The 21979-nt window shown below is 41.5% G+C and overlaps 1 protein-coding gene and 2 non-coding genes across 3 annotated transcripts in view; all 3 read right to left on the reverse strand.

Annotated features, from left to right (window-relative positions):
- PKD1L3 (polycystin 1 like 3, transient receptor potential channel interacting) overlaps positions 1-21979 on the reverse strand; it is a 75560-nt gene that overhangs the window by 25238 nt on the left and 28343 nt on the right. Inside the window, exons 14-22 of the mRNA XM_070451884.1 lie at positions 20420-20650; positions 19373-19474; positions 18791-18969; positions 14788-14934; positions 9740-9942; positions 8856-9055; positions 7975-8155; positions 6984-7176; positions 6656-6890 (exon numbers count right to left, since the gene is read on the reverse strand). Coding sequence (XP_070307985.1) covers positions 6656-6890; positions 6984-7176; positions 7975-8155; positions 8856-9055; positions 9740-9942; positions 14788-14934; positions 18791-18969; positions 19373-19474; positions 20420-20650 — 1671 coding nt within the window. The remainder of the gene's footprint in view (positions 1-6655; positions 6891-6983; positions 7177-7974; positions 8156-8855; positions 9056-9739; positions 9943-14787; positions 14935-18790; positions 18970-19372; positions 19475-20419; positions 20651-21979) is intronic.
- Positions 5226-5297, reverse strand: TRNAG-CCC (transfer RNA glycine (anticodon CCC)). Its single transcript has one exon. It is a non-coding gene; the product is annotated as a tRNA-Gly (tRNA).
- LOC139030134 (U6 spliceosomal RNA) lies at positions 17005-17111 on the reverse strand. Its single transcript, XR_011482441.1, has one exon. It is a non-coding gene; the product is annotated as a U6 spliceosomal RNA (small nuclear RNA).

The following is a 21979-nucleotide window of genomic DNA, read 5'->3' on the forward strand; positions in this document are numbered from 1 at the left end:
CTCTGAATTTTCTCAGAAGAGACCCTTAGAAGTGAAACTTAGCAAAGGGATGTAGAATTTGAAGGCTTTTACTGTATAGACTGCCTAATTTTCCTCAACCAGCATTGAGTGCCTATTTTCCCTGACAAATGGAAACACAAATACACAATGCAAATCACTGTGTATTCATTTGTTTTTCTCTGCCACTGTTAAAAGCAAAATTGAATTTTATTGTTCTAATTTATTTGACTGGTGAAGACGGGCTTTTTACCAGTTTTTTTTTGGGGGGGAGGGGGTCATTGAAATAACAAAGGTTTTTTTAGCTTTAAAAAAGTATTTACACATACTCAAACCCACACTATTTAGTGCATAATTCTATAATTTTTGACAAATACATAGAACTGAGTATCCACTGCTATAATCAATATACCTTACAGTTTCATCACCCCCAAAAATTCCCTTTGTGGTCAACCCTTTCTCCAACCCTCATCTCTGCCAACTACTGAGGGATTCTCCATCCATGTAGTTTTTACTTCTTGCAGACTGTCATATAAATGGAAACGAAAAGTATGCTTTGGGAACAGGTCTCTTTCACTTAGGATTCATTTACAATAGTACATTTGAGATTTATCCATGTCATTACACATACCAGTAGTTTGTTTCATTGATGAGTAGTCTTCTACCATATGGATGTTCCCCAGTTTATCCATTTAGCAGTTGACAGGTATCTGAGTTAGTTCCATCCTTGGCAATTATTATTGGCCACACCATGTGGCATCTTATTAATAATTCCCTGATCAGGGATCAAGTTTGTGCCTAACACAGTGGAAGTATGGAGTCTTAATCACCAGACCATCAAGGAAGTCCCATTCTTGGCAATTGTGAATAATAAAGCTGCCATAAGTATTCACAGAGTTTTGTGTGATAATATAAGTTTTTATTTCTTTTGGGTAAATACCTAGGAGTGAAATTTCTAAGTTATTAATTTTGCAGGAAACTGGCAAACTGTTTTTCAAAGTGTCTATGCCATTTTTATATTTCTACATTCTACCACTGATGAATGCGAGCTCCCAGGTACTCTGCATCTTCATCAGCATTTGGTATTATCAATATCTTAGTCATTCTACTCCAGACAATACTCCAAAGCTACAGTTATCAAAACAGCATGACACCGGCACAAAAACAGACATATGGTTCAACGGAACAGAATAGAGAGCTCAGAAATAAAGCCACACACTTATGGTCAATTAATCTACCAAGGAGGCAAGAATATCCAAGGGAGAAAAGACAGTATTTTTAGCAAGTGGTCTAACTGGGAAAGTTAGACAGCCACATGTAAATCAATAAAATTAGAACACATACATAAAAATAAAACTAAAAATTGCTTAAGGACTTAAATAGACATGACATCATACAACTGTTAGAAGAGAACATAGGCAAAACATTCTCTGACATAAATGGTACCAATGTTTCCCAAGGCAATAGAAATAAAAACAAAAATAAAACAAATGGGGCCTAGTCAAACTTCTAAGCTTTTGTACATTGAAGGAAACCATAAATGAAAACAACAACAACAAAAAAATACACCTACAGACTGAGAGAAAACAGTTGCAAATACTGTGACCAACAAGGGATTAATCTCCAAAATATACACACAGGTCATACAACTCAGTAACAAAAAACCAACCCAATTACAAAATGGGGAGAAGACCTAAATAGACATTTCTCCAAAGAAGACATACAGATGGCCAACAGGCACATGAAAGATGCTTATCATCACTAATTATTAGAAAAAGGCAAATCAAAACTACAGTGAGGTACCACCTCACACCAGTCAGAATGACCATTATCAAAATGCTGGAGAGGGAGTGGAGAAAAGGGAACTCTCCTACACCATTACTGGTAATACAAATTGGTGCAGCCACTAAGAAAAACAGTATGGAGGTTCTTCAAAAGACTAAAAATAGTGTTGCTGTATGATCCAGCAAACCCATTCCTAGACATAAATCCAAACAAAACTCTAATTCAAAAAGGTACATGCACCCCAATGTTCAAAGCATTTACAAATTGTTCTGGCTTAAAACTCAACATTCAGAAAACTAAGATCATGGCATCCAGTCCCATCACTTCTTGGCAAATATTAATATAAAAGAAGAGTTAATATAAAAGAACTCTTGAAATGCAAGGAGATCAAACCAGTCAATTCTAAAGGAAATCAACCCTGAATATTCATTGGAAGGACTGATGCTGAAGCTTTGATACTTTGGTCACCTGATGTGAAGAGCCAACTCACTGGAAAAGACCCTGATGCTGGGAAAGACTGAAGGCAGGAGAAGAGGGCAGCAGACGGTGAGATGGTTAGATAGCATCACTGACTGAATGGACATGAATTTGAGCAAACTTTGAGAGATAGTGAAGGACAGGGAAGCCTGGTGTGCTGTAGTCCATGGGGTCACAAAGAGTTGGACACAACTGAGTGACAGAACACCACAAGAACTCTTTGCCTAACCGAAGATTACATAGATTTACCCGTATATTTTCTTCTAAAAATAGTTTTATATAATTTTTTCTTCTACAAGCTCTTACATTTGAGTATATAATTCCTTATTAAAATTTTTAAACATACATAAAAATTGGAAGATACAAAAGCTAACATTTCACCATATTTACTTTTTGGAACCATTTGAAAATAACAGACATCATGACATCTCATACCTAATTAAAGGTGGTTCTCACTTTGCATGGCACTATGGGATCACATAAATGATCTTGCAAGCTGAAACTGTGCAAGGTGATCTTAATCATCAGTGGGGAAAATTATGATTGTTCTGTGACATCTAAAAATTCAGGAGACTTCCCTGGTGGCTCAGTTGTTATAACTCCTTGCACTCGAAGCAGAGGGCCTGAGTTGGATCCCTGGTCAGGGAACTAGATCCTGCATGATACAACTAACACCTGGTGCAGCCAACTAAATTAAGAAATAAAAAAATAAAGACAATCTTCTACCTCAGGAAAAAAAAAAAAAAGACATGTCAAAACATTAAAATCTCTTATCATGGGCTATAAAGGTACAAGGAAAAATTTAAAAGCAATAGAATTAGTATGTAATTTAAAACATCAGAAACATTAAGAGTTAAAGTTATTTCTTGAAAAGAAAAACTTATCAAGACTAATTTGAACAATACCCTCCTTCCTCTTATTGTATAAGAATTTGGGGACAGCATCTTTTCTGTCTGTTTGGTGAACTGTCATACTGTTTTAAGTTTGCCCTGGCTTCCAGCCTCTTATCCTTTCTGCTTTCGATGCTGCGAAATATCTCCTAGAGTTCATTTAATATTAGTTTTTTTTTTTTTTTTTTTGCCAGTGTTACTTCCTCCAGGAGGTCATCATCCGTTTCCTCATAACCAATTTCTTTATTCAGGTTGGTAAGTTCAACTTCACTAAATTCATCTGGCCGCCAGGCAATCTTCCTATGGGAGCTGCTTCTCGGATAACTCCATTCACACTCTATTTCAAATTTTACTTTGTGTTATCATGTTGTTAATTTGTTGCATTTTTGTCTTTTTGGGCCAAATTCCTCTTTCCATTATCCATTTTACAGTCAAATGTCACAGTTTATGACTGAGAGACAAGAAAGCAACACAACTACACAATTTGCTGTCTGTACATAAACGGGATGGCTAGTGACCAGCCACCCAGGCTTTGATATGTGACAGGACTGGTCATGGATCATGATGGACACCTAAAAATACATGTTGTGTATGTAGTGAATCATGGGCTGAAGGTTTAGTAGCAGCTGGTGTTTTATGTAATCACTCACAGTTGATACACCATGCTGAGATTTGAACTCTCTTGCTGACAACCGGTGTTATTTAACTGAACCATGGTAACTGAAATTCATGCACAAACTACAAGTTCAAGGCCAGGACTGCCTGTTTTTAAGCATGTGCCTCCTAAAAACTGGAGCTTCCCAGGGAGTGCTAGTGGTACAGAATCTGCTTGCTGATGCAGGAGATGCAGGTTAGATCCCTGGGTCGGGAAAATCCCCTGGAGAAGGAAATGGCAACCCACTCCAGTATTCTTGCCTGGAAAATCTCATGGGGTTTTCCTGACAGGCTACAGTCCATTGGGTCACACAGGGTTGGACATGACTGAGCACATGTGTGTGAGGTTCAAGGCCTCCTAATAATCAGGCTATTTTCATATCATTATCACACGTAAGGAAATGACCAATAACTTCCTAGAATACTGTCTGATCCATATTAAAAATGGCTCATTTATTTCAAGGATCTAGAACAGCCCTCCCTCATTAACTTTCCTCTTGTAACACTGACTTTTCAGAGAAACTAGGTTTGCATTCACAGTGACACCACCCGAAGTGTGATCCACGGATGAGCAGCCATCACTTGGCGACTAGCTGATTTCAGAACCTTGGGCCCCACTCCGGAACGCCTGCCCTCCATTTTGGTGTGTACCTTTTTAAATTAGTTATGCTTGGCAATAGTTAAGGCCTTTCAACAAATTGAGTATTTGTTTACAACAATTGAATTTTTTAGACTATTTAATCACCACCACTCCTCTTAACTGGATCTACTAAGTCTATTTTCCCTTATGTTTCTAATTATTTTAAGGTTGATCATCCTGGTCTATTAATTTGATTCTCAATAATGACATCTTCACTTCAAATTCTGAATTCTTAAAATCTGCAGATCACGTTTTTCATTTCCTCAGTCTTTCTCTGTGTGTCTGCTATAACAGAATCTCTTTAAGAGCCCCTGTTACTTTTTTGGTCTGTCTTCCAGCAGTTCTTATTTAAGGTCTACCTACTCCTTGTACTCTTCAGCTTTTAGGATCAGTGCTTCTCCAGCGGGGCTCTTCTTTGGAATCACCTGGGAAGTTTATGACATTCTGGGCCTTGGATCCCATCTCCAGGGATTACGATTTGACTCATCTGGAGAGAGACCTGGCATCAAATGTTTTAAAAGCTCCCCAGGTCTGCTTGTGGGTTCTTAAAGCAGAAGTAATCCTGTCACCAAAATTCAGAATGCTGGAAACTCTACAGGACAACTTGGTTTCTTCAACACATAGACATTGTAAGAAAAGTAGCAAGAACAGAGAACGAGGGAGAGAGATAAAGGGACGAAGAACTTATAGATTACCTTTTTTTTTTTTTAAGTCTCTTTAAAAAAAAAAACGTATTATTTATTTGGCTGCACTGGGTCTTAGTTGTGGCATGTGGGATCTAGTTCCCTGATCAGGGATCGAACCTGGGCCCCTGCATTGGGAGCACAGAGTCTTACCCACTGGACCACCAGGGAAGTTCCTAGATTAAATATAAAAATGCATGAGACAGGACTTCCCCGGTGGTCCAGTGGTTAAGAATCTGCCTGCCAGTGCAAAGGATATGAGTTTGGTCCCTGGTCTAGGAAGATTCCCACATGCCACAGAGCAACTAGGTAGCTGTACCACAGCTACTGAGCCCACAGGCCTCAAAGAAGAGCCCACGTGCAGCAGCAAAGACTTGGCACAGTTAAAAATAAAAATAAATTAAAAAAAAAATACATGTGACAGAGCAGCTCACTGCAACACACGGACCTCATTTAGATCTTGATTTGAACAAAACAACTATAAACACTCAGGAGACAACCGGGAGAATGTGAACACTGATTGGATTTTTAAAATGTAGTAAAATACACATAACAAAAAACTTACCTTTTAAGTTTAAAGTATACCTTGACAATTTTAAGGTGACCAGTTCAGCAGTGTTACATACATCCACACTGTTTTTGTGTGGATATCAGGAAATTGTTAATTTATTTAGGTGTGATAATGGCCTATATTTTTGTTTTATATATATATATATATTTTTATATTTTTGTTTTATATATATATATTTTATATTTTATATTTTTGTTTTAAAAAGAAGAGTGTTTGTCTTTTGAAAATACACAGGCTGAAATCTTTATGGATAAAATGATATGAAGCCTGGTATTTTTTTTTCCAAGATAGATGAAACAAGACTGGCCATGAATTGTGGGGTAACTGTTGAAGCTGGGTAATAGGAATTTAGGATTCATTATACTACTTCCTACACTTTTGTATGTGACATTTTCCTTAAAGTTTAAGAAAAAGGAAGATTTTTTACAAAGTAAGTTTTCTTACTTAGTAGTTTATTATTGACTTTTTGTTTGCAAGCATGATAAGCCCCTTCAGTTGTGTCCAACTCTTTGTGACCCTATGGACTCCAGCCCGCCAGGCTCCTCTGTCCATGGAATTTTCCAGGCAAGAGTACTGGAGTCGGGTATCATGCCTTCTTCCAGTGGATCTTCTGGACCCAGGTACTGAACCTGGGTCTCCTGAACTGGCAGGCGGGTTCTTTACCACTAGTACCAATAGGATGCCCTATTAATGATTTTTTAACTTGTCTCTCTTAACTCCCCCCATTCTTTTCTGCTAAACTTCTTCCAATCTTACCAGTTCTTGTTAGTTTTTTCCATGACTACTACACAGACACCCCTAACAAATTTTACCCTGTCAATTTCTGTTTCGTTTTTTGTCCTTGTCAAGTTGTCAAAACCATGAGGCACCTTGGAAGGACACCCACAGACCTTGGTTTCCCAAGCTTCCTGCAACTCTAGTGTTTCCTCCCACGCTGGTGTGACAATTTCTCACGTACCTTTGCCGGCTGGCTGATGAAGGTGTTCTGAAGCAATGACAGTATCATCGAAATAACCCAGCTGGTGGCTTGGTCTTTGTTCAGTTCCAGGCTATAAAGTGCTGTAAAGAAGGCTGAGGCCAGGCTAGTGACACCCAGAAGGAGCCAGCAGAAGTATGTCAACCATCTGTGCCAGCCTTTAGAGACACGCTGCTTCCCTTCTTCTGGGCTCAGGATGGGGAAACTGGTTGCCTCCCTTAGGAACAGAAGTTGAAGGAATAATCAACATAGTCAACAGCTGACAGGTTTAGGAAGACTACATGTGGTAAAGCCCAGTGCGATACGTTACCTGGATAGCCCTTGCTCTGTGGGAAAAACATGGGTTTCCAAGAGTTCCTGGAGTTTTTGCAGTTGGTGGACTGCATCGAGAAAGTCACTGGGGTGATCGGCCGGGGTGGGACCCGCTGTCTGTGAGTGAGATTGGAGCCTCTGCAGAACTCTGAGCAGGTAACTGCAGAAATGATGGTGGTTTTCAGGAACAACTGAAAATACAGCCCCGGTTGACACATGAACAAGTGGAAGATTTCAAGAAACAGAAATTCTTGGTAGAAATGAGCAATCTGTTAACTGATGAAAGTGAAAGTCGCTCAGTTGTGTATGACTCTTTGCCACTCCATGGGCTCTCCAGGCCAGAATGCCGGAGTGGGTAGCCTTTCCCTTCTACAGCGGATCTTCCCAACCCAGGAACTGAATCAGGGTCTCCTGCATTGCAGGCAGATTCTTTACCAACTGAGCTATCAGGGATGATGAGGTTAAATTTCCTAGTCAATGAAGACTGAACCCAGCACCTACAGAACTGTATTCTCTGAGCATGCTAGTGTATTTGCAACAATTTGTAAAATCCTATATTACTTTGATAGAGAATCAAAGTAATTTTTAAAGCTAATTGAGTTTTTTCACCAGAACTACAGTACATGTGAACTTGTAAGTGCCTAGAAGGCCCAAACTAAATTCAAGAATTCATAAATCACAGAATCTCATCATTCCAATACGCTTTCACAGCCTCTGACGAAGCAGATGAAATATGGGGCGTCTGATACAGAGGACATTTTTGGTGGGTTTTTCTTTTAACCTTTACTTTGTAAGACCAGGTATGCTGTCTCAAAAGCTCTGAGAGGTAGCAGAGCTATCTGCCCTCTACTGGGAGTTTAAGGAAATGAAAAAGCCGCAGAAGGTGGTATGCCTGTTGATTATGCTGAGAGGTAAGAATGAATGGGACAGTATGGGCGGCGGGGGTGGGGCTGATGAAAGATCAGATCCTGAAACTTACTGAACTTTACCATTTGCCCAGTAGGGTCCTGTCTGCTGGTGACAGCCTGGATGCTCTAAGTAAGAACAGATGAGGCCAGACAAAAGCTTCAGCAGCTCATTCATGCTGTCAGAACGCCACGAAGATGGTTCGTACTCCGAGAGTAGGTACGTATTTCTCCTGAGCAGGAAGCCCACAGTTTCCTTTAATTCCTGAAAGTGGAACCAAGAGGAGAAAAGCCAGTGTTACATTAAACTCAGGACTGGGAGCAATTACAGACAGTCATGAGGCGGTTTCTCTCCACGGAGGGGCATAGGCTTAGTGTAGGTGTGTGCTAAGTCGCTTCAGTTGTGACTGCCTCTTTGCGACCCCACGGACTGTAGTCCTCGGGGCTCCTCTGTCCATGAGATTCTCCAGCCAAGAATACAGAGTGGGTTGCCGTTTCCTCCTCCAGGGGACCTTCCCAACCCAGGGATCAAACCTGCATCTCTTAACGCTTCCTGCATTGGCAGGTGGGTTCTTTACCACTAGCGCCACCTGGGAAGCCCTATGCTCAGTGTAAAGGACCTCATTTTTTCACTTTCTCTCTCCTTTTTCACAAAGAAGTCACCTCACAGTGGCTTCAGAACTAGTTTTAGGAGAGAATCTAGGATAAAAGAAGAGTTTGAGCAAATATCAAAAAACTGACACCTCCAGAGCAGGGCGTTCTGTGCTCACGTCAGTGCTGGGAACACTCCAGAATCAAGAGAGAGAACTAGAGGCAGGATGACAAAGGCTCAGGGATTAAACAACAGCTACTACAGTTAATAGGGCTCCAGAGCCTTGCCGGAGAGCCTCGTGTCCACTGGCCTTCTCCACCACGTGGGGGAGGGCAGCATGACATTTACCTGTAAACTCTGACACCACGCTCACCTCAACCACCTCCGTGAGAGAGAGAGGCTCTGAAGAAGCATCCGAGGGGCTGGAGGCCTGGATGGGAGGCAAGACAGGCAGAGGCTCCCACGGCTGGATCAACGGGAAAAGCCGCCCGACCACAAGACTGATGGGGAAAAAGATGACAGCAGTTTGGATGCTGACGAGCAGTTCAGACCAGGTCACAGCAAACGGGCCCACTGAAAGAAAAAGCATGACGTCAAGCCTCATCCCCGACCATTAAAACTGTCTCTGAGACACTCCTCTCCCAGGTTTAAGTATTTTTTTAAAATTTATTTTAATCGGAGTATAATTGCTCTACAATGTTGTGCTAGCATCTGTTGTGCAACAACGTCAATCAGCTCTAAGTGTACATTAACATATCCCCTCCCGCAATGCCTCCCTCCCACCCCTTCTCCCATCCTGCTGCCTCCCCGGGTCATCACAGAGCCCCGAGCTGAGCTCTGGAGCAGCTTCCCACTAGCTATCTAGTTCACACACGGAACTGCATACATGTCAGTGATACTCCCTCCTCCCCACCCCCCGCCACGCCCACAAGTCCATGCTCTATGTCCTGCACAGGTTTAAGTATTTAGCAACTGACTATGATTATCTAAGGACAGCAAGTTATCAGGGCAGTAAAGATCCTCATGTGTCCTTAAGGCCATTTCATTTGCTGATGAGTGAGATCAGTGAGAACATGTGTGTTCTAAGGTTAGAGTAAATGAGTATTCTCATCTAAGAGCAGAATTAGATGTGTACTCTAATGGGAGAGCAGCAGAGGGAAAATGAAGGCCCGCTGTGATTCCGTGTCTAACTTGGAAGGAAGGGATGGAGTCTATCCAAAGGACTACACGCCACAAACAGCATACGTCAGGGCTCACCCCGGGCTTGCTCATCTCTCTTGGCGGTGGTACTGTTCACCTTCCAGAACATGACGTTGGTGACCATGTTGCAGAGAAGGAGGGTCATGTAGCAGGTGAGCCGCTGGACCCTCGTGAACGGGTTCCAGGGGTGTCGCGTTGCGACTGAGAGCCACAAGCAATCCTGGGTGAACTTCTCTATGATCATGGAGGGGAACAGGTGTCTAACAAGATAGATCAGAACAGGAAATGCATGAGATTTCATTCTGAACATGCCCCCGTTTGACGTGTGGTTCACCTGGCGGCAAGCGACACATCAACAACTGGGCCGCTGCTCAACACCTTTGTGAAGAAGCTTTCAGGTGACACGGTATGATTTTTGCTGCTGCTGTTGTTACCATTGGCTAAAAGGTTTTTGAGGATAAGGGTAACTTTATGAGATTTTTGATAAGGGTAACTCTATAAGCCAAACCTTGTTTTGGCTTTATCAGAGGTTTTGATAAGTCTTTTTAACTCTTGGAAAGTTTGCATTAAGTTTCCACTCAAGATAGGGGCTTCCCTGGTGGCTCAGATGGTAAAGAATCTGCCTGCAATGCAGGAGACCTGGGTTTGATCCATGGGTCGGGAAGATCCCCTGGAGTAGGAAACGAAAACCCACTCCAGTATTCTTGCCTGGAGAATTCCATGGACAGAGGGGCCTGCTGGGTTGGGGTCACAAAGAATCTGACATGACTGAATGACTAACATTTTCATTTTTTCCACTCAAGATAGCTATAAGGTAAGGTAAACTTATATAAGGTAAACTCATACCTGGAGAACCTTCTCTACTCTCAAAAGAAACTGTAAATACAATATGAAAAGAAAGAATCCAAAATATTAGCTGGGCTTAAAAACAAAATAAACGTCTCTGAAGAGGAGGGATGGGATGAGAAACCAGATGGTAAGTAGGGAAGAAGCCACAGGATTCTGAGAGCTCCAGGTTTGGAAGAAGGCACACACAAGTCAAAGCCTGATTCCCAGAGAGTAACTGGAACTGAAAGTGACTCATGGAGGGAGGCGAAGGAAGGGAGGGTAAAGCCAACTTCACTGCCTGAAGCCAGGGTTGAGGCTGGAGCTCATGGAAGAATTCTGCAGAACAAAAAACCACCACAGGGCTACACATTTATAAGCAGGGAGGCAGGTGAAAGCGGGGCAGCCCCTCGACCAGGAATACAGCCAAGAGATCCACTGGCTCATGACAAGGTGTGTGATAGATCGTTTCATTAGTTTCTCTGAGGAATAGGAGCTCTGAAATGGTGTAATAAAATAAACCCTAGTTCTAGGCTAGTGAAGAGTTGAATGAAAAAATAAAAAAAAGTACTAGTCAGGGATATGTGGAGGAGAGAGATATTGAGATTTAAAAATGAAACCTACCTACAACCCCAAATTCCTAAACATATTTATAAATCTAATGCTGAGAAAGGCAGCCAACACAATATTTCAGTCCAGACAAAACTAATTTTGTGGGACAGTCTGACAAAGACTAAGTGTTTCAGGTTGCTCAGATACAAGTAAAGCTACAAAACAGAAAAAGACTCACAAACTTAGAAAAGGAACTTACGGTTGCCGGGGGAAGGGATAGTGAGGAAGTTTGGGAAGGTCATGTACACACTGATATATTTAAAATGGATAACCAACAACGACCTACTGAACAGCAGATGGAACTCTGCTCAATGTTATGAGGCAGCCTGGATGGGAGGGAGGGTTTGGGGGAGAATGGATACATGTATATGCATGGCTGAATAACTGGCTGTTCACTTGAAACTACCACACACTGTTAATCAGTTATACCTCAATACAAAACAAAGTTTAAAGTTTGAAAAATATACATATACATTAAAAAAAAGAAAACATCAGTTGCTACTTGCATTGTAGTGATTGTTTTGTTTGCTATTATTGTATCCCATGTCTTAGTAATTTGCAGCAAGATCCAATGGCCTTGAAGGGAGGCCATGTGCTTTAGAAGAAAGAATCTTCAATAGAAGAGGGGATAAGACCTGAACCTCTGCTTTTTTTATGTGCTTCATCTGGAGCAAGTCAATTTAACCAATCCCTGCAACATTTTATACATCTATGAAATAAAGAACTTGACAGTAAATAGTGATATAAAAATGATACAAGGAATAATGTTCACTTTAAAATAAAAAATGATGAAAAACCCAGAAATAAATCTGAAATCTTAAAATGGAAAAATATGGTCCTCAAAACAAAATAATTAGGAGAAAGAGACACTAGTTTAAGAGGAAATCAGTAACTCCCACCGACAGACAAAAAAGATATGCATGCAAGACAGGCTTTAAAACATGGAGGATCATTAGAGAGACTCTTGCATATAGCGAGGGAATGCCAGAGGAGCAGTATTTTCAGAAGTGACATCTGAGAATTTCTGTGTATTGAACACATGACTCTGTGTATCAAAAGTGCATTTTGGGACACCCCCCCACCATCCCCGCCACCGGAGGTCCAGTGGTTAAGACTCCAGGCTTCCAGTGGTCAGGGAACTAAGATCCTGCATGCCATGCAGCACGGCGCCCCCCCGGAAAAGCACATTTTACATGTATTTTACCACAATAAATTGTTTTTGAAGTACACTCTGAGTGCTAAGCAGGATTAAAAAAATGGGTAAATCCACAGTGAAAAGAAATATGGTAAATTTGGAACATCAAGGATAAAGAGAAAATACTAAAAAGAGAAAAGACAACATACTTTAGAAGAACAAGTAGACTGACATAACAACAGAGGCAGTGTTGAAAGGCGGTCTTTCATGAATGTTTCACATTTAGGCATTTATACAGACTGTGCTCCTGGACTCTGTTTTCAAGTATCTTTGTGTAAGCAGACAGCCCTAAAAAGACAGAATCAGGAACTCTCTTTGGAGATAATTTACATTTCCAGATTATAAAGACAGAGACTTCTTGCTTCCCAGAGACGTTCTAGGGTAATAAAGATAGAAATGCCTTCTTCTCACCCCTTGAGAGATTTGCCTACATTGCAGGCTGATAAAGACAATGTCATTCGATAGGGAAGGATGGGCAGGTTTTCTGGCAGCTCGTAGATCAGGGTCTCCTGGTTGGGGGTTCCTCTTTTGTGACATACCTCTACTGCACGCGCAGCTGACAGCTGGCTCCCATCACATCGCCCTGTCAACTCCGGGAGCTGCTGCAAAACACGGCTCTGGCCGCCGCTGCTGCTCTAAGTAGTCAACTCTCTAAATCCACTTGGGTCAGTGGAAACCGTGGAGTGAACACCTCCGAAAAGTGCTCCACAAAAGCAATGATAAAACTTCTTTTAAAAAGTCAGAACCAAAATTTTCAGAACTCAAGTAAATAACCAAAGGTTTGTAGCAACCTGGGAGCGTTTACACAAGAAAAACGCTTAAATATCAGTAAGAACAGTGAATTTTGCAGCATTTTAACTGGCCCTATTCCCCTATCTCCCTTTCCCTAGCTCCACGGTAACCTTGAAAACCAAGAGCCTTCGATCACAGAGAAATCCAGCAGCCTGGCAGTCACTAGAGGGGGCAGAAGGGGATTAAAAGCGTCCTCCCCAGAGAGTCGTCATTATCTGACTTGTCTGGTAGTTCCCGGGAAAACTCCACTTGCAAGACTGCCCTTATTTGATATGACTGGACACTCATCCAGTGAAAAATGCTTCTTCTTTGAGGGCACTGTCAAAAATATTCAGAGGCGACTGTTTAACTTCCAAGCTGCCTGATATGGTAGGCAAACAACAGGCTCATCAAAAATCCTCACTGAGAAAGTCAGAAGTCTATAGCAATTTTGAAAAGCTTCAACACAGTCCTGGGGACCTAATGATAGGAGGCCATGTGCATGCCCAGGAATGTGGGCATGCTCAGGAAATACCCAAGAAGGCCCTACGCTTCTACCCCTGGAAGAACCCTGAAGCTCTCAGCAAGCAGGAAGTGAAGGCTGAGGCAGAGCTGTCCGCTGCCCGGCTGCATGCGGAAGGCATGGCACGTGTGTGCAAAACCCCTCAGCAAAGGCTGGGAGTCTTACTGGCTCAGGCATTTAGAGAAGCCTCTGTCTAGTTATTAGCTGACCACCGAACTGACTGAGCAAGAACTTCAGTTTTCACATATGATAAAAATACGGATTTTACAGAGTTAGTTCAAAACAGACACAGGACAACAACAAACACTAAGAACAAATACTGGGGGAGAGGAAGGAAATTGGATCTTCAGAGTGACCACATTTAAAATGTCCAGTTTTCAACAGATCACAAGACATGAAAAGAAACAAAGTCTCTGCCTCACACACACACCACACTCAACAGACTGTTACTGAGGAAGCCAAGACACTGGATTTACTAAAGATTTCAAATCAGCTGTTTTAAATATGTTCAAAGAAATAAGGGAAATCATCTTGAAGTAACTAAAGAAAATGAGCATGATGTCTTGCTAAATAGAGTATTAATGAAGATCAGAAATTATTATTATTATTGGCTGCACTCTGTGGCATGCAGGATCTTAATTCCTGATCAGGGATCAAACCCACGCTCCCTGCATTGGAAGTGTGGAGTCTTCCAATGAACCACCAGGGAAGTCCCCAGAAACTGTTTATATTTTTTTAACTAAATTTTTTTAAAACATTTTTTTGATGTGAACCATTTTTAAAGTCTTTATTGAATTTTTTACAATTTTTCTTTTGTTTCATGTTTTGGTTTTTTGACCATAAGGCATACAGGGGTCTTAGCTCTCTGACCAGGAATCAAACCCTTGCCCCCTACACTGGAAGCGTGGAGTCTTAACCACTGGACCACCAGGGAAGTTCTCAGAAGTTATTTTTTAAAAGAACCAAATAGAAAGTGTGCAGCTGAAAAATACAATAAGTGAAATGGAAAATTCACTAGAGGCTCAATAGCAGATGTGAGCTGGCAGGAGAAAGAAGATAGGTCAAACTTGAAGATAAGTCCATTGAAATTGTCTTGTCCAAGGTACAGAAAGAAAAAAGAATGAAGAAAATGAACAGAGCCTCAGAGACAGGTAGCACATCATCATTTCTCAACTGTACCTAAAGGAAAAGAGCTCCTTCTTTGAGACTGGCATGAAGACCCGGTCGCGCTCACAGTCTCCAAGGTTTGTGGCCAGCCAACAGTTGCACAGGAAATGCCATTTCCTTTTACCTGCTGTGTCAGTGACAGTTACCTGGCTTACATACCTACAGTAAAATAAAGACAACCATGTTAGAGGGCGGGCATCAATTAACTGCTGTAATAAGCAGTGACCTTATGGATACAACCTCAGTGTCCATTAATGGCTGAATGGACAGAGAAAATGTGGTATATATAAGGTATACAATGGAACATCATTCAGTTATTTAAAAAAGAATGAAATTTTGCCATTTGTGACATGAATAGAGGGCATTACCCGAAGTGAAATAAGTCAAAGAGAGAGAAAGACAGATATGATCTCACTTATATGTGGAATGTAAAGGCAAAGCGAAACAAAACAAACCCAAAACCTAGCTCACAGATACAGACAACAAATTAGTAGTTGCAGGGGGAGACGGTGGGGGTGGGTGGGTAGATGGGGTGGAGAGTCAAAAGGTACATAGCAAAGTATAAAAAAGGAGAAAATATTCATTCTCTGATTGGTGAGAAACTAGTCACCCATTTTTTGCTCTGTTCTCCTTTCACACACAGAGAAACAGAGAATCCAATGTGTCTGTCAGAACAATGGAGTTGATACATTCAGTATGATCAGTAGAAAGATACAGAAAGCATAGTCATTTCCTAAGAAAAAATGCTGGCAGTCTGCTTTTTATTGGGGGTGGATAGTTCTTTTGCTTCTCTGTGTTTTCCAAGTTTTTTGTATTCAAACATTTATTACTTTTGCAATTAAAGAAAAGAAAATATTGACTAAAAAAATTCTTTGAAAGAGACTTAATAACAAAGTCTAGAAGTGAACAGGTAACTCTTGAGAATTGTAACAAATATTTGTTACAATATTGACTATAATTATCAATTATAACAAATATTTATTGAGTCCTACTATAATTTTGGCACTGTATGTGCTGTTGAGAATACAAATATGACTAGGTCAACATCTCTATTCCCTGAGGAGCATAAAGTCATTATAAGTTAAAAAATATTATAAGATTCCATATAAAATTAGAATTGATATAAACCAGTGATAAAAGAAAAATGGAAAATATCATATGGAAAATATCATATAGGTGTGAATTCCTTTATGTGTTTCATCAAAGAGAAATACCTATTTAAATTAAAAGATGTACTTCTAATAATTATAAAATATTGCTAAAACTTTTGGAAGTAACTAAAACTACCCTGAAGAAAAACTTAAAAATTCATAATCCTACTACCCAGGGATAACTATTGGTAATAATTTAGTGTATATAGCTCTAGACTTTCTCTTATACACACATTTGAAAAAAAATCAACTCTGTTGTGGTATAATTTACATAGGATAAAAGGCCCCCATTTAAAGAATACAGCTCACGGAATTTCCTGGCAGCACAGTGGTTAGGACTCTGGGCTTTCACTGCCAAGGGCACAAGTTTGATCCCTGGTTGTGGAACTAAGATCCTGCAAGCCATAGAGTGCAGCCAAAAAATGAAAATAATAAAAAGTACTATTCAATGCATTTTGGACAACTGTATACACCTATATAATAACACCACCATTGTCACCCTGAAAAGTTCCCCTGTGCCCTTTTCCAGGCTCACCCTGGACTCCAGGTGACCACTGATATACTTTATATCTTTACAGGTTAATTTGCTTTTTTCAGAATTTCACATATTCTTGTGTGTCTGGCTTCTTTTGCTCAACATAATGCTTTCTGAGATTCATCCATGTTGCTGTATCAGTAGATTGTTCTTATTTGTCAGGAATAGTATTCCACCAAATGAACATACTAACATTTGCTTATTCATTCACCTGATGGACATTTGTGTTGTTTCCAGTTTGAGGCTATTTTCATAAAGCTGCTATGGAAGTATTTGTGTAAGACTTGGAGTGGACATACGTTTTCACTTATCTTGAGTAAATAACTAGGAGTGGAATTTCTGGGTCATAGGGTAAACGTATGTTCAACCTTACAAGAAACTGCCAAATTTTTCTTCACCAAGGCTGTACTGTTTTACATCCCACCAGCTATGTGTGAGAGCTCTTAACTGCTCCCCACCCTCACCCCATCCTGGTTTTGTCAGACTTTTTAGTCATTCTGGTGGGTGTCTACTGCTATTGCTGTGGGTTTTTTTTTTTTTTTTTTAAATATGGAACGCCTCACAAATTTGCGTGTCATCCTTGCGCAGGGGCCATCCTAATCTTCTCTGTATCGTTCCAATTTTAGTATATGTGCTGCCGAAGTGAGCACTATCACTGTGGTTTTAATTTGCATTTCCTGGTAACTAATGATGCTGAGTATCTTTCAAGTGCTTATTATATGCTATTTACCTTTATAAAAGAAAGTGGAACAATAGTGTAACAAACTGTTCTGGAGATACCCCAACAGGATGGAAGCAGCAGGAAAATCATCGGGCTGTCCTGGCCTTGTGGTTGGTGTCTCTAGTCTAGCAGAGAAGGACTTTTTGAAAAACTTCTTTTTGGCCCTGCCATGCAGCTGTGTGATCTTAGTTCCCCAACCAGGAACTGAACCTAGACCCTTGGCAGTGAAAGTGTGGAGTCCTGAGAAGCACTTTTTTGCTAACAATTTTAGGCTGGATGCATACTCCTTTCAGGTGTGAAATATTCAGCAACTGACTTGTTTCTGGGTCAGTTCTCAAACCTGGGTCTGAGATCTTTAGGGCTTCCCTGGTGGCTCAGTGGTAAAGAATCTGCCCACAAGGTGGAAGACCTGGATTTGATCCCTGGGTCAGGAAGATCCCCTGGAGAAGGGAAAGGCAACCCACTCCAGTATTCTTGCTGGGAGAGTCCCAAGAACAGAGGAGCCTGGTGGGCTACAGTCCGTGGGTCCATGGGCTTGCAGAGTCGGACACGACTGAACATCTAACACACACTGAGACCTTTGACTTCACTGCCTTCCTTTTTCCAAATCCCAACAAACCAATGATCTTCATCCTTAATTTTCATCATCTACTTTCTCCACTCACCTCTCGTAATTCTCAGAGTGCTGCTGAAGGAAGATGCAGGAACATCTGGACTCAGCACAGGGCAGGCGCACACACTCATCACTGACCGTTTCTCTAACTCTTGAGAGACATCCCAACTGTAATTCCACTCCTTCCCCTCTCCTTAAGCTCTTCATTTTGACCCAAAGTATATTCTCTATAGAGTCACTTATTAAATTTACTCTTTAAAGATGCTTTTCGTACTTAGAGATACTTTTAACTTATGGTACTCTGGGGCAATGTTTCACTGTTGTTATTTTCTGTTCACAATAGTGACAATATTTAATGGAAAAAAAATCTGGGACTCCATTGGTGGTCCAGTGGTTGCGAATCTCCCTGCCAACGCACAGGACACGGGTTTGATCCCTGGTCTGGAAAGATCCCACATGCTGCGGGGCAGCTAAGCCCGTGCGCCATGACTACTAAGTCCGCACTCTAAAGCCCATGAGCCACAAAGAGAGAAGCCACTGTAATGAGAAGCCTGCACACCGCCACTGGAGAGGAGGCCCGCTCACTGCAACAAAGATCCAGCACAGCCAAAGTAAATAATTTAAAAGATGTTTTTAAAAAAAACTATCACTCTACCACTCACAAAATATCTTATTGTTAACTTTCAACATTCCTTTCCAGGTTTGCTTCTTTGTAGACAGCTCTGAAGTTAAAATCTAACAGGGAATTCCCTGGTGGTCCAGTGGTTAAGAGGGCATGCAAAGGGCATGGGTCTGATCCCTGATCAGGGAACTAAGATCCCACATGCTGCATGGTGCAGTCAAGAAAATATTTTTAAAAAAAGAAAGAAAAATAAATTAAAATCAAACAGTCATTTGTTACTATTTGATCCAAAAACATTATAGTTATTTATTGTGATGCCATGTAGGTCTTTGGCTACAGAGAAGCAGCATGCCAGCCTGATTCGGGTACTTACCAAGAAGGGCTGACGCCAGAATTGTCATGCCAGAGCCGCAGGCTGTGTAATTCCCCCAGAGAGGATGGAGTGCCCAGGAGGAAGACATCCAGTCCCCCGCGTTCAAAGACTGCCTTCTCTGAGTCACAAAGGTGGTGGGGCTCGCTCCGCCCCTCTGATCCATAAAGGGTGATAACTACCTAAATCAGGACAAAGATAAGATATGGCAAGTTATAACATGAGTCTTGATTTATCTCTAAAGGGGAAAGATGAAGACAGAGAAAACTGTACTTAGATGAAGTCCTGGGGTCTTAGACAAGCATAGAGGGCTCATCAAATGTAACAGTTTTTAAGAAGTTTTTTGGCTGCACCTCGTGGCATTCGGGATCTTTGTTCCCCAAACAGGGGTAGAATCCACGTCCCCTCAGTGGAAGCATGGATTCTTAACCATTGGGTCATCAGAGAAGGCCCAGATGGACAGCTGAGAACCAGGAGGACCACTGTCTGGGATCTGGGTGAAGGACGGCTGGGTGCCAGGATGTCACCAAGGGTATCGGAGTGCACCTCGCATGGCAGTGAGAGGAGCACCTTTACTTCACTCACGTTGGCTGTCGTGGCAGCCCTTCTTCGATAGCCTGTGGAGACCTCGATAAGGTAGTAGAATTGAGAGCTGGGGTCATTATCAGCCAGGATGGTGACCTTCACCTGCAGGAAAAAGCAGAACCAAGAAGACCAGCAGATCTCCACTCCTTACAGCCCAGCGAGAAGCAGGAGGATACACTGCGGCAGCTCTGGTGACTCCGAAGCAAGGATGAGATGGGGGAGAAGATAAAACGGATAAGCAGACCTAGCTTTAGTGATAAAAGTGGGGGATGTGGGTTCAAAGTCCAGGGTTTACGTCAGGAGAATGAAACAGTCATGGAATCAGTTGATCGGATCTTGGGCCTCGAAATCTCTCCACCTTCCACCCACCTAGAAAGGGTTATCAGCTAACATATAAGACACCTGGCTAAATGTGAATTCCAGATAAATGATGAATAGTTTAGTGTCATATTTATGCTAAATATGCATTTACTATTTGAAATTCATAGTCAACTGGGTGCCTCATATTTTTTATTTACTAAAATTGGTAATTCCATACCCACAGCAATAAAATGGACATTTCACATGTTCTAGAACTTCCACATGCAGGAAAGCAAGGAAGAGAAAGATATAGAACAGAAATTAGAAGGAAGCTGTCAAAGGATTTTTTGTTTAAAAAAAGATTCCATACAGGTTTCTTACATATTGCAATTAAATTATAACTTTTTTGACATACATAACTTTCACATCCAATGTGTTAAGTGAGATAAATGTGCATTTGATTATAGTTAAGTTCTCTGTGGGTTTTCTTTTGGCTTATTCCTGACCTAAATGAATCATATGAGGATTCAACCCCGGCTAAAAGGAAAAAACAAAAAATGGAGAAAAACAGGTAAGTCCCTGGGCCTTGAGACAATAGACATGAAGAGAAATGTTAAGAGAAGTCCCACTGGAATTTTTACTACCTACTACCTGCCTCTTTTCAATAAAGGTGTCCCTTTTTTCCTTCATCTTGTTCAACATGCTCAAGACATTGTGGCAAAGCTTTCAGAATCAAAGTCTCATCACCTTCTGTGCATCTGCCTGGTCCTTTCTCCAAGCCCACACGAATATGAGCATATAGATTCCGACAAGGCTGGCCAGCAGGGACACCCCGACTGGGTTGCTGGTCACTCGAAGGAACAGCTCAGCCACGTCTTCCACGTTCACTGTCCGGGGCACAATGAAGAAATCGCTGCCGAAGTAGGTCAGGTGGTTACAGAGACACTGTGTCCTTACCAGTGTGCTCTGAGGCCCGACCTGGAACGACAGCCAAAACGGTGACTCTGGCTGACTGGCGTGCTAAGGAAGGGACACGCGCAACACATCAACACAGACACACAGATGTGGAAAAGAAGGTCTGATGGCTCGTTCTCCACTGGTGTTAATGTGAACTGGGACAACTGATGGGCACAGCAGCTTGGCAGCATTTGGTAAAACTGAAGAAGTACAAACGCCCTGAATCCTGAGATTCCAGTTCTGAATGCGTATCCTGAGGACTCGGCACATGTGCACAAGGAAACGTGAAAAAGGATGTCTCTGTCAGCACTGGTTACAGCTAGGAGAAATCAGAACCACCTCTGTGTCTGGTAACAGCAGAACATACAAACAAGTCAATAAGGAAGTAGGGGCACACAGATGGACGACTATACAGCAGATAAAATGAATGGACTGAAGCTGGATATATCACTGCTGAGTGAAGAAAGCAAGTTTAAAAGGATATAACAGTATGATACCATTTACACAAAGACCTAGAGCATGCAAACCATCACTCACGAATCCATGTTTACCAATCTTCCTCACTAGGTACTGTCCTATCCATTGCTAGTTCCTATATGTGGGCTTCATATGTAGAAGATGCTCAATACATACTTGCTGAAAGAATGAATTTGTTATTGTTCAATTGCTAAGTCATGTCCAACTCTTTGCGACCCCATGGACTGCAGCACGCTATGCTTCCCTGTCCCTCACTATCTCCCAGAGTTTGCTCAAATTCACATCCATTCAGTGATGCTATCTAATCATCTCATCTTCTGCCACCCTATTCTCTTGCTTTCAATCTTTCCCAGCATCAGAGTCTTTTCCAGTGAATTGGCTCTTCTCATCAGGTAGCCAAAGTATTGAAGTTTCAGCTTCAGAATCAATTCTTCCAGTGAATATCCAGGGTTGATTTCCTTTAGGATTGACTGGTTTGATCTCCTTGACAGATTCTCAAGTCTTCTCCAGCACCACAATTCGAAAGCCACAGTTCTTTAGTGCTCAGCCTTTCTTATGGTCCAGCTCTCAAACCCGTACATGACTACTGGAAAAACCACAGCTTTGACTACACGGACCTTTGCCGGCAAACTGATGTCTCTGCTTTTTAATATGCTGTCTAGGTTTGTCATGGCTTTCCTTCCAAGAAGCAAGCATCTTTTAATTTCAAGGCTGCAGTCATTGTCCACAATGATTTTAGAGCCCAAGGAAAAAATCTGTCACTGCATATACCAAATTCCAGACAGTGGTTACGCTTTGATAAGAGGGAAGAAATGAGGTCTTTTCCAATGAGTCAGTTCTTTGTATCAGGTGGCCAAAGTACTGGAGCTTCAG

Source organism: Odocoileus virginianus, chromosome 20 (assembly GCF_023699985.2).
Source record: "Odocoileus virginianus isolate 20LAN1187 ecotype Illinois chromosome 20, Ovbor_1.2, whole genome shotgun sequence".
NCBI lineage: Eukaryota > Metazoa > Chordata > Mammalia > Artiodactyla > Cervidae > Odocoileus > Odocoileus virginianus.